Genomic DNA, 13,226 nt, shown 5'->3' on the forward strand with positions numbered 1-13,226 from the left:
GCCCATTGCGTAATAGGAGTTTAGTTTTAAAACCTGATAAATAGCAAATATTGGATTAAAGATGATAACGAGGGATCGCTGTATATTTCTTTCAATATTGAAATTTAATCTATTTTATAGTTCTGACCAGTGTGACGTCAGCATGATTGACCATATATATCAATATTTAAAAAACTAAATTTTGAAATGGCCTTTGCCAGGTCTACGTATATGTATTCTGCCATTACTCACTTATATGGTTGACTTCAAAATCAGAAATATAAACAAGCTCATCTTGTCTACTCCGCCATATTGTAAGATTTGAGATCACATGACCATTTGTCACATGATCTGAAGGATAGGCTAGCCTGTCTCGAGAGTAACTGTAAGACTATATTTGTGAGTATATATATATACGAAGAATGTGTTTTGTCAGCGGTAATGAAATAATGCAAACAGATGTATTTTTCGGTTAGTAATTAATTGCATACATATTTATCGCATGAGACCGCATACATGGCTTCGTTTATTGGCATTTAACACAAACACAGATAAAAAAAAAGATAAAACAACAAGGAAGTGGAATAGAGCGGACGGATTATCGCTAGTTTTATTTCTCCTGTTTTGTACAAATGCAAACAAACGAACAGAAAAAAAACACATACAACTGCAACATTTCGAGTAAATCATACGGTTGCTAAATTATTGCAAAACCAGTTACCGACCAATAAAGCAAGGGATGTAACTCCTACTTAAATCATAACAAACTAAAACGGACATGAATCAAAGTACTGAGAGTACTGTAAAAACTCTGGTGCAATTTTAGCAGTTGACAATGTTTTACAGGTAATTATTCTTTTGGGATTGTATCACAAGCAGAATTTCCCTTATTTTTGAGCAATTCAATATTCAGTTCTCACATTGTTTCATTACTGTACTTTGACAGACAATATATTTGGACCTGACCAATCTCACATGTCCATTGTATGTAATTTAGTACAGCTTTCATCGTTACACCAACAGCTGATGTAACTGACAAAGTACATGCATGTTACTTTGTTTCGTCAACAACTAATACAACTACCAATTAAATAAAAGATTCATATAAACATAAACAGCTGTTGTCACTGTCAAAGTACTTGTTACTTTGTTTCATATACAACTAAGCAAAGTACATGTACGTACAGTACCTTCAGACCTGAAAAGTTTACTAACATAGATGGAACAGGCCCATACAGACTGATTTAATATTCATAAATACATTAATTTAAGATATTGAAATAATTATTAAATCATATTTGCAAATGAGAAAATAGTACTAAATGTAACGTTAGGCCTACTGTAGATTGTAGCCGTACGTTGTTTGTGTTGTACATTTTGTAAGACCATTTACATTCCAAGCAAATATGAATTATGATAACTATTAACAAGCACGTGATACAGATATCTTCTAAAAGATATAGATAGACATATAAATATATTTATACAAAAAATCGCTCGGAAGGTGAACACCGGCCTCCTTCATGAAAAACTTCTGTTATTTTGTTTGTTTGTTTGTTTGTTTGTTTGTTTTTTTATCTTTATATTAACCTACTAGGTAAGTTCACTGTTGCGAAAAATGGAGGTTATTTATATAAAAGAGGTTATTCAGTCTAACATCAGTGGGTTTTTTTTTCAAAATTCAAGTTATATTATAATTTAATTGCAAAATAATAAGTTTATAGAACGATTGCAACCTTGACCGTCTTGAATATTTATGCAGCTTTGCTACCATAGATATTTGTCACAGCAGTGAAGTAGTTGTACAAAACACTAGCGGACAGCGGAAAACAATAGCATGCTAAATCCTATGGTTTTAGCGCTAATAAAATATATTTTATTCAGACTGAAATGAACCCTCACAAAATTCAGTTCTGCAATCTTGGGAGAAATCTAAAAGCAGCTGTTGTAAAGAGTAATCATAACACTGATATTTATTGAATTCATGTCTATACTAAAATGAACAGATGGGTTGCATATTCAGTCAGGATCGTTTCCCGCGAAACGGACTTGTATCTTAACGAATATATAATTCTGAAGAAAACAAGAAATACGTTTCCGATAATCAGATAATGAAGTTTCAATCATGTGTGGAATTTACACACGAATTTGACTGACTTTCAAATTGAAATATATTTATCACCCCAAACAGTGATGACCTGTCAACTTCGGGGTACAGACATGTTGTCATATCGATTTTAATTACATAATAACATATCTTAAATAATAAGTCTTATAGCCAGTTGAAAATTGTGTTTTGCGTCCGAAAGCTTAGTTTCGCATTCTTTAAAACGCCCTATCAACAGCAATGGGAATTTAAGGTTGACCATGACACTCGTATCCCCATGGAACTCGTTTCGTTTGAGAATTTGAGAAATATATCGCAATGTTGCAAAGGCGGCGAACGTTCGATCTGAATGGGAACTCTAGGGGCCGCGGTGGCCGAGTAGTTAATGTGTCCCAACACTTTATCACTAGCCCTCCACCTCTGGGTTACAAGTTAGAAACCTACTTGGGGCAGTTGCCAGGTACTGACCGTAGGCCGGTGGTTTTTCTCCGGGTACTCCTGCTTTCCTCCACCTCCAAAACAAGGCACGTCCTTAAATGACCCTGACTGTTAATAGGACATTAAACAAAATAAACCAAACCAAAATAACAACTCTCGTGTACAAGAAACCGGGTCGTCTGTGTGAAGACACCTGGAATAACGGGTTAGCCACACACGTACCTATGTCTGGTTAACTTACACGCCTTCTAGGTACGTAATGGAAAAACGAAAGAATTAAGAGAGCTTATGTTAAGTTGTTTTTTTTATGTGAAACAGTTATAATATCATTTTAAAAGTGTTTATGTCGTATGCTTTTTGGTAAAACAAATGTAAAAAAAGCTCAAATTAGACAGTTTAAGATTTTACATGAATATAAACAGCCTTTTTTTATCATGAAACTTATCAATACAGCTCTATTTTGATCATTTGAGCACGTCATAGATAGTATAATGATATTATTGTAACTGTTTCACAAAAATATTTTAGATAAGCTCTATGAATTGTGTTCTGATTACATACCAATTATAAACTAAGTCATGTTATCTAATACAAATAATTTATATTGAAATATCTGTTTTAACTTTTTTTGTTACTATCCCTTAACAAACATACCACATCAAAACATTTGTTGAAGGTTTCATCATTAATTACAAACCGTTTGGTTATTTCTCAAATCTTACTCGGCACAAGTGTACTGAAGCACTTTAATAACGGCCTGTGGTTGTGTTAATAACACACATGTGTGTTTCAGGAGGCTTCGGTATGCGCGGAACTGATATTGCTAACATTTGTACTGAAAAACCGTAAGGTTTAAGGTAATAAATGAATTGAATTGATACCAACTTTATAGTGCTACCTCATTGAAGCATACTGCCGTAGACATTCAGCATGAAAATCCACTCGGTAACATTATACTGACAACGGGGGAAACAGTCACGGCTTCCCCCTCCCGAAATGCTGAGCGCTTAGAAAGAGTAGCAACTACCACCATTATAGACTCAAGAAAGTATCAAAGTCTTCATCACAGGGGAGAACGAATAACTAAAGACCAAAAAGTGAGGCAGTGTCAAGGGTAGCCCGTGTTTCCTCTGGCCCTGACACCATATCTCGTGTAGGGGCAGCCCGAGTTTTCTCTGGCCCTGACACCATGTCTGTTGTAGGGCCCTGGTCCCGACACCATGTCTGGGGTAGGGGCTCTACACCAGACATGGTGTCAGGGCCTGGGGGAAACTCGGGCTATTTCAAGGGAGACATTAATAAGAAGGTTTTTTGAAGAAGAGAAAATAAACCCTAAATTTAGTCGCCTCTTTCGATCATGCAATGTAGCCAACATACTCAATCCTTACGCCCTACATGCGGTGTAAATCCGACAGCAGATGAACACTTTTACCATGGTCTATGTGGTGTACTTGCACGTGCGAACCGCAAATGGTGCAGATAAAACAACAACATGTGTACAGTTAAAAGTCACTGTCTATCAAAGCCTGAAAAACTAGGCCTTGGAACTGTGAGCTACTTGCAGACTTCAGTGTATCATGTTAAACGCATTAGATTATTGTTTCAAATACTATAGAGTACGGGGATACGTGTACTTATATTAATATTTTATGTCACTTTTATTTCTTACGAAAACAGTGATTTGGTAAATTCATTAGATAGTTACGTAGATATTCGTAATGTTTCTATTGTTACTTCTTCAGTTTTAGATTTCCATTAAATCGTATATATTGAAACATGTTTCCAGTTTCAGACTTGGCAAAATGAGCTGTGGGCGTGTCCTGTTGAGTTTAGGCCTGTTAGCAGTGACTGTAGCATACTTCCTGTACACGCCTTTCCCAGATGACGCCGTTGACTCGAGTGTACAGATGAAAGTCTCTATCCAGTCTGGTCTGAATTTCATGACGGTAGGATAATGAGGGAAAATGTGTAAGACTGGTGTCTGATGTCATAGAGTAACATGAATGTGCAAATATGTCCAGATATCGTTTTAAAGAATCCATGATATACAATTAATAATTCATAGTCTTTTTTATTTTAATCATTAGTGCGATTTCAAAGAATACATTGGGTATTCGACTTTCCAAAAATGTGCAAGAAATGTAGACAATCCAGGAATTATTCACGCCACGGAAGACCTATCCGATGCTGATGTAAAGGTAAATTTCATGAATTCAAGAATACCTATATGGTGGCGATGTACATATACGTTTTCAAGGATCAGGAATTCAAGTAGTACATACATGATTCTCGCTATAGAAGACCTTCCCGATAGCGAGATGATGTCAACAATGATGACCAGATCATCGAGCCTTTAGCAGAATAACCATGCATTTAGAACAGACAATAACGCCATAGTACAAAGTAACAAGGTTTTAGGAAGGTCATCATTTCACTGAACCCATTGATCTAAGTGCCTTACTCACCACACAGACCTGTTAACTTGTTACGTTTATGTGTATTTTGACAATCCCTAGTGTGTATCACAGGGACCTGATAACTTGTTTAAGTCTACGTGTATTTTATCTTCCCTGGTGTGTATCACAGGGACCTGAAAACTTGTTACTTTTTAGCGGGATAGCTTTTTGGTAAAATAGCATCCCTCCGTGTTAATCAAAACACATTATAGACTGTACCAAATTCTCAGGTCCCTGTTCCCTCCAACAAGGAGACGAACCTGGAGCAACTAAGCCAGGTTAGCCTACTAGTTAAGCCACCTTGTTACACTATCATTTTGTTTTACAATTAGTCAAGCATATGTCTTTTAAATTGTCATGTGATCATTGCAGATTGCTGATTATTTTCAACAAAGAATCGGTTTTTTTTTAGTTTTGAGGATTTTGATACATGTTTTGACATCAGTTAGTGATATTTAATCGAGAAATAATTTGGCAGGTAACGGAAATGTTATTTGACGGTGTCAAAGTGAGGCTGTATGAGCTACGTGACAACAGCGTGAAGCGCCCTCTACCAGCGGTAGTGTTTTACCACGGTGGCGGCTGGATACTTGGATCTGTAGGTCAGTGTTCCTTGTTGTCTTTTGTACCTACAGTCAAACCTGTGTATAAAGGACACATTAAGGCAAAAGTGTCCTTTATAGATAGGTGTCAGCTATATAAGGGTGTCCGATAGTACAGATTTGACTGCACATTATGGTCAAGGTATTTGCATTAAATGGCCGTAATGAATTTGATAAAGAAAAATAGGGCAGGATAATTGTTATTCATAATGTTATTCCATTTCTTGAATGCAACTTTGCAATATACAATGTATCAACATGTAGTTTATCAGCTATATATTGATTCAAATAATAAAATGTCATTCACTACCTTTTCGAGTGATTTCAAGGGAGTGTCTGTGAAAGGTTGATATTGAATAGGACTGACTTAGGTGTGATTTGGTATTTTTTTTAAAGACAAGTCACTTTGCCAACAATAAAGCGAACTTGAAGGTAAAGACCAAAAGAAAATGAAGAGACTATACTCGAGCTGATTAAATATGCTCCCTGGCGCCGTTGTGCTGTCTTGTCATATCTACGTATGTGTGTATGTAAAAAATAGTGTAGCTTAGCCTAATTTAGCCATGTCTTAGATAAACTTGATTGATTTCAGAGGAGTACGATTCATTCACGAGGACATTGTCTACGTCACTTCCGGCTGTTGTAGTCTCGGTCGAGTAAGTATACAAATACTTCACTTCCTGCTGTTCAAGTAGTCTCGGTCGAGTAAGTATACAAATACGTCACATCCTGCTGTTGTAGTCTCGGTCGAGTAAGTATACATCTACGTCACTTCAGCTTCTGGTTTGTTGCTGTTTAAAGTACCTATAATCGTAAACGAGCCCCAGAAGGACCAAATTACTGTATGATGCACTTTGACATATTCATTATGCAGCACAATCACAGTTAAAGATGATATTACTTGACGTGTCTTGTATCATTCTACTTGATTGTGTATCGGTCTCGTCCACGTTTCCCAAATATGAATTCGATGGAAATTGTCACAGCTTGAAGGCACGGGAGACAAGTACATTTACATGGTTTTCTTTGTTTCTGTTATCCGAATGTTATGTTAACTACAATTTCTATTTAGAAGGCAATTTTTGTATCTCGAAATAAATATTACCAGTGTAAATTAAAGTTCTCACTTTTCTTATTATTGAGATGTACAATATATTCTAATGTCAGAATCGATCGTTTAATATCGCACATGTATTTAAAGGAACTGAGCAATTCAATAAGAAATCTTGCAATAGACAGATTCGCAATCTGTGCCGAAAACACGGAAAAGAGGGAATTTGTGTCTCTCACAAGAGAGATTAAAATAAAGAATTGTGTGTTTTTTCACTTCGTAGGATTATGCAAGCATAGTTTATGTTACTCTATGTACCCGCCTTGATGTTGTAGATACAGACTAGCACCAGAGTACACATTCCCTATACCGTTCGAGGACTGCTTGATAGCCACCAAGTATTTCATGAAAAACGCCAAGACGTTCGGTGTCGATGCCAGTCGGATAGCCCTGTCAGGTAATTGTCATAAAAAGATAACTTTAATGTCTATAGCAATGATGATATTTCTCGGTTTATGCTATTAAACAGATGTGTTGTAGATACAATGTACTTATATATGTATTCACATTAAAGGGGACAGTGCAGGAGGAAACCTGGCGATGGCTGTCGGAACTAAACTTACCCAGGAACGACAACCCCCTCGACTCCTTGGTCTGATCTACCCGGCGCTCCAGATGGTAGACTTTAAAACGCCATCGTATAACACATACAAATCATTCCCATTTATATTAAAGACAGATAGAATGGCTAAATTGTACTTGCGATATGTTTTTGGAAATGAAGACCATTTAGATGAATTCTTGGAAAACCAACACATAACAGCGGAAATGCGTAAAACAATCAACTCTAAAGTAAATGTCGAGCTCTTGCCCGAAAAATACCACAAGTTACAGACCCGCCCTCGGGATTTTAAACCTGTCGATAAAAGTCTAGCGGAGAAAGTAGAGAAATTTGTCACCAACGTATATGTTTGTCCTCTTATGCTAGACGATGAAATGTTATCCCAGCTCCCAAAAACGTACTTGTTAACCTGTGAATATGACCCTTTGAGAGACGACGGCTTGATGTTAGCAAAGCGTTGGAAAGACCTTGACTTTCCGGTTAATCACGTGCACTGGGAAGGCGTGCAACACGGATTTTTAACAGCAGCTCGAACTAACCGTTCAACAGAGGCAATGAGAGATTATATTGATTATCTGAGAGAAGAACTTTAACTGAGGGCAAAGTTTCAAATACACTATGCTTATATGCCCGAATATATTTTAAAATAATTAGTGTATGTTATAAACAAAAAATTATTGTACCTTTTTATTTTGCTTTTCTTTCCCAACATGTGCTTCCTGAAATGATGCTTTAACACTTTTACAGTGTGGTAGTAGACCATTATGTTAATACTTGTATTGTTAAACACGTAGGATATACATAAAAGAAAACTGCTGGACGTCATCCATTTGATGACGTCATGTCGGAAGTTGTTGACCCTCTAATAAGAGCGCGGCCACAAGTTATAATAGTAATTTATTCTATGATCCTCGAGACAACTATTAATCTTTGGATGAATGTATGTTTGTGTATGGTGACAATATTTGTGTATGGTGACAACTGTTGGTCCTTGGATGAAGATATATTTGTGTATGATGACATTTGTATATTGTGACAATAGTTGTATATGGTGACATTTGTGTTTGGTGACAACTGTAAATCCTTGGATAATTTTGTGTAAGATGACAATTGTTGATCCTGGCTCATTAGTGTTGTCTGGTTGACTGTCCATGGACTAAATGTGTATGGACACTGTTTTCATCGTGGTTGAAGATATGATGAACATGTTGATTATTGGCTGAAGGTTCTCTCAACATCCAAGTTCATTAAAGCACGATCTTACCTTGTGTACGAGATGCATGTGTGTGGTAAATGTGTGAGTGCTTGTTTTTGGAGGCTGCTGAATGTTTGTGTGTGGTAGCGCGGAACTGATGCCAACTTTACAGTGCTATCTCACTGACGCATACTACCGAAGACACCCAGCAGGACATCCCGCCCGGTCAGACGGACGAACCAGTCCTCCTACTCCCAAAAATGCTGAGCGCTAAGCAGAAGTAGTAACTACCATTAAATACATAGATTATTGAATGACTTGCCATCTACATTTATACGGATTATCTCCCTTGCACCGTGCTTGCTTCAGTATCCCGACTCGTGCAATGAACAAGATTGTGTAGCATAAAAAAACCCGGATAGATGTTGAACGGTACATTTCCCCCCATATCGTTTAAAACGTATGAGGATTCCTTTAAAAATGACAATGTTTAATTTCATTGATAATAAAGCATGTTGTTCAGTTTTGTTTGTTTTTTTTTTTTTTAATTTCACTGTTCATCATAATAAAATAACAATGCTATGTGTCATTATCCAAAACTTTGTTTACTCCGCTGTGTGTAATTTCGGTAGGACTGTTATTGTCTAACTTTTCGGAGACATGTCATGTAGGTTTTTCCAGGTAGGTACATGTATAATGCATATATATGGAACCATTCCTAATATAGGCTCTGTATACTTATGGAATTAAAGTAATTTTCTGAAAACTGAATATGTGAGATCCAATGTTTCTTTCGACCTAAATTCTAAGTTTCAGAAAAAAATGGATTAAACCCACAATAGAATCTCCGAAAGGCCGTCAAAAACCAGAATAACCGAACGCGTTATGGTCATAGGGTCTTCTCTATTCGGGTGAAAAATATCTGTCCAGTTTTCAGAAAAACGACTCTCAATGTAGATAAAAGAATTTAAAAGATACCTTAAATTGCTTTGTTTTCACTGTCATAATCGTAATTAATGAGACACTGGCAATTGTTTTCCGCTGATTTTTGACCAATTTTCAGCATACAAAAACCGCGTTTCTCGCGTACTATTAAAGGTAAAAAAATGTTTCAACACTTTTTTGCATTACATACTTTATAAAAATCAAAACACAGTGTTTTTTTTTGTGAAGAAATATAGATGTGTTCAACACTTACTTTAAAAGTGTTGTAAACACGTGTTTAATGTGTTAACGATGATTTCCCGCGTATACACGCTCAATTTTTGTTCCCGTGAAAATATTTGATAGTTTCTGTTTTTTATGAATTGTCTAGGTCATTTTTGTCAGAGATATGGCGCATATTGGCGTGTTTCGACCAAATGGTGACAGTTTTCAAAATCAAAAAAATATTGTTTAAAACTTAGTTTTTTAATACAAACTTTGAATATATAACATATAAACTTTCTTATTTGCGAAAAATGTGTTTGTTCATTGCAATGGATATTTCATTAAATGACCGTAAAATTGCATCATCTGGCTATTTGCAACTTTCGAGGTTTTTTTTCCCCGCATTCATATCATTTTTTGACATAGAGCGCATCGGAAGACCAACTTTTACAATGTCTTATTTTATTCTATGTACCAAAAGACAACTAAAATCCCATTCTTAAAAAGTGGTCCTCCGATGCGCTGGTATCGAAAAATTGAAAAAATGTAGTTGATAAAATATTTTAATTTTCGCATTAACCAGACTGACTATAATTCATAACATAAACATCACATTCCAATAAGTCAGCATAGCTCATATGGTAGAACCATCGCTTTGCAACCCAAAGGTTCTTAGTTCGAATCACCAAGATGTATCTTATTCATATTTTGTTGTGTTTAAGAATAATACCATTTAATTTTTCTTGGTCATATTTGAAAGATTTTTTAAACATTAAATGCATATTTAATATAAAATATTTAGTTTTAAGATAGTTAATTTTCACTTGGATAAAAAAGGAAGTGAAATCATAACCGATTTACTCCATACCATTCAAAGTAAAATGTTAATTAACTGCAGCGTCGACCACAGGCATACATGGATGAGTAGTGTAAAATTGCTATTTAACATGTCAATTTAACTTGAAGTTCCTATATGGTATTGATTGACTATATACATGTAATCCGTTCACAACACACAGCGCGTCAATGGACCATGACGATCTATTTTGGTACTGAGGGAATCACTGGGGTCACATGATATTTGGAGGGGTCCAGTAATTTTGTGATAATGCGAGCGCCTTAGATCTTTTTTTTTTTTTTTGTGGTCTGCGAGGGGTCGGGGGGCCGCCAAGGCATTTTTAAGGTCACCAAAAAAAATTCCTCCTCCGAAAAAAAAGGGGAGGAACAGCCTTTCTCTCCTTATTGTAGAAAGCACATGTTCGAGTATCGTAAACAGGTAGTTACACTTTAGCTGTGTAATGGTTATATACTTCCTTCACTCGCGAGATTGGTTGGATCAGGAAATATGCATTTTGCGTTTGAGTGCATGTTTGTCACGTGATGGTCTGTTTACTTCCAAATATTGTATTTTCCCGACCTGACACGCCAAGTAGGCGGTTTAATGCGGGACATAAATAAATCAAAGAAAAAAATCCTTTTATTTTATTACTTATACAGCGAGTAACTTTACGAATTTGGTATCAACGCAAAGCTCATAACTTAGACATTACAAGAAAATACAAAACATTACACATTTCTACGGGAAACAAATATTGAGTGCAAAAAATTGCGGGAGATCATATCTTAAAATTATTGTTCAGCACATTAAATTGTGTTTGGTGAACACGGTAGTTTATCTCGTTAAATTGATATGTAAGGCGTTTATAGCATATATATGTAAGAATAGAAATACTAGTTCAGAGGTTTACAAACATTTGATTAACGGGACATGAAACACTCATAAAATCGATCTCCCGAGAAAAGGATTTCCAGTCGAACTACGTTTGAGTATAGATCGTAGAAACATATAAGATGTGTAGGAGGTATGTTGGTCTGCGACACCAGGGACACGAATACGTAGTGAAATATAAAGGGAAGATACAATTTTTTCTTTTTCTTGGTAAGGTCATGTTTTTGTCCTTCCATAATCTAATATTTACCATAATCTATCACTGCAAGAAAGGAAATATGATTTCATACACCACAAAAAAAGATTTTTTTTTTTAGTTTTATTTTTTGTTCACATGTTTAAATTTCGATATTTTAAAAGAAAAAAACATTAAAATGCATAGTAACGTTTAAGTTTTTTCTGGGGTGTGATCTAGCCCCCCATCCTCCCTTTGGTGCCATTCCTATGAAGGACTACTTACAACCAAACACCTAGGTGAGGTCTGATTTGCATATTTCTTATTGTTATCTTATAATAAATTATAAAACATTAACCAAAAGAAATGGTCCGGAGTTATATATGCGCATAGAGTACAAAATTCACTATTGAAATTTTCCTAACTACCAGACATTTGGTAAAATGCAGAAATGACTTCTTTAATATTTTCAAGGAAATTGTTTTGCTTTCAAACGTATTACATATGTACCCTATGTCTGATCTTCGATGGAATTAGTTAATGTATTTTTTTTTAAATAATTAGGTTTGCACACCAACGCTGTCACGAAAGTTTTGCCTTATATATGAAGGCTGCTAAGTATCGGAATTAACGTCTCCAAACGAGACCAAGTGTGATTTTCCTGGCTTGCCTGGTTTGTTATATGAACACAGTTTCCTGGTATTTAAGCTTTTGAACTCTGACCCCTATCTGAGAGAGTGTCCTAAGCTCGGCTACAACCAGAACAAGGACATTGATCCCCATCAATCAACCCCTCTCTGAGTATAATGATGATCGTTATAATTCCAACTTTTAACTTAACTCTAGAACAAATGTCGTGCTATATTATGACCACCGGTGCAGTTGAAAGTTTCATTTATATTAAATTCAATTCGACTTTACTGGAATTGAACTTTTATAACTACAACTGTATTTTTATAAATATATAAATATATTTTACCTACACATATCGTCGTGAAAACATCACCCATTGTCGCAATGATCATCCCAAAACGTCGTGTTACGGTAACGCGACTTAAGGTTGATCTCAGGTTTTTGGTCTTGATTTCTTTCTTTTACAGCCCTTCCCACAGGAAAGGTATTGGTTTGCCTAATGGAGTATGGTTATGTACGTATGGTTATTGAACACATATTTGGACATTATGTAAACGTGTTCTAAGCGTGCAAAATAAGGTCAACACAAATTATCATTCTAAATGCTGTACAAGGCTGGTCGTTTCAAGAAAACAGGACAACGTAACTATTCGTACATCGTTAAATGACGGACTTAAATTGTCCAAACACTTACAATGTAACTTAACTCATTCACCCCTCATTTCATTTCTCTACATACACATACAAAATAACTTGGCTACGTACGCGCATGGTATTATCACCAAAATGATTCAAACTGATATGATTTTGTTATCTGTGCTGAAACACACATTAGTTCGTTCATTTATTTCACCAGCAGTTTTATATTATAAACACCAGTATTTAAACTATGCCGTTTATCTTTTTTTAAAGATATTTCTTGTTGGTCTTGACTTCTTTCTTTTACAGCCCTTCCCACAGAAAAGGTATTGCTTTGCCCAATGGACTATGATTATGTACGTATGGTTATTGAACACATATTCAGACATTATGTAAACGTGTTCCAAGCGTGCAAAATAAGGTAACACAAATTAGCATTCTAAATGCTGTA

General features: G+C 35.7%; 1 protein-coding gene across 1 annotated transcript; it reads left to right on the forward strand.

Moving 5' to 3' along the window:
• The first annotated feature begins 299 nt into the window (after window positions 1-299).
• Window positions 300-9,221, forward strand: LOC117343812 (arylacetamide deacetylase-like). Its single transcript, XM_033906329.1, has 7 exons — window positions 300-378; window positions 4,311-4,470; window positions 4,612-4,722; window positions 5,459-5,582; window positions 6,175-6,238; window positions 6,969-7,090; window positions 7,208-9,221. Exons 2-7 carry the CDS (start codon window positions 4,327-4,329, stop codon window positions 7,846-7,848), a joined length of 1,206 nt encoding a protein of 401 aa, XP_033762220.1. The 5' UTR covers window positions 300-378; window positions 4,311-4,326; the 3' UTR covers window positions 7,849-9,221.
• The last annotated feature ends 4,005 nt before the right edge of the window (window positions 9,222-13,226 follow it).

This window comes from Pecten maximus, chromosome 15 (genome assembly GCF_902652985.1).
Source record: "Pecten maximus chromosome 15, xPecMax1.1, whole genome shotgun sequence".
Taxonomy (NCBI): Eukaryota; Metazoa; Mollusca; class Bivalvia; order Pectinida; family Pectinidae; genus Pecten; species Pecten maximus.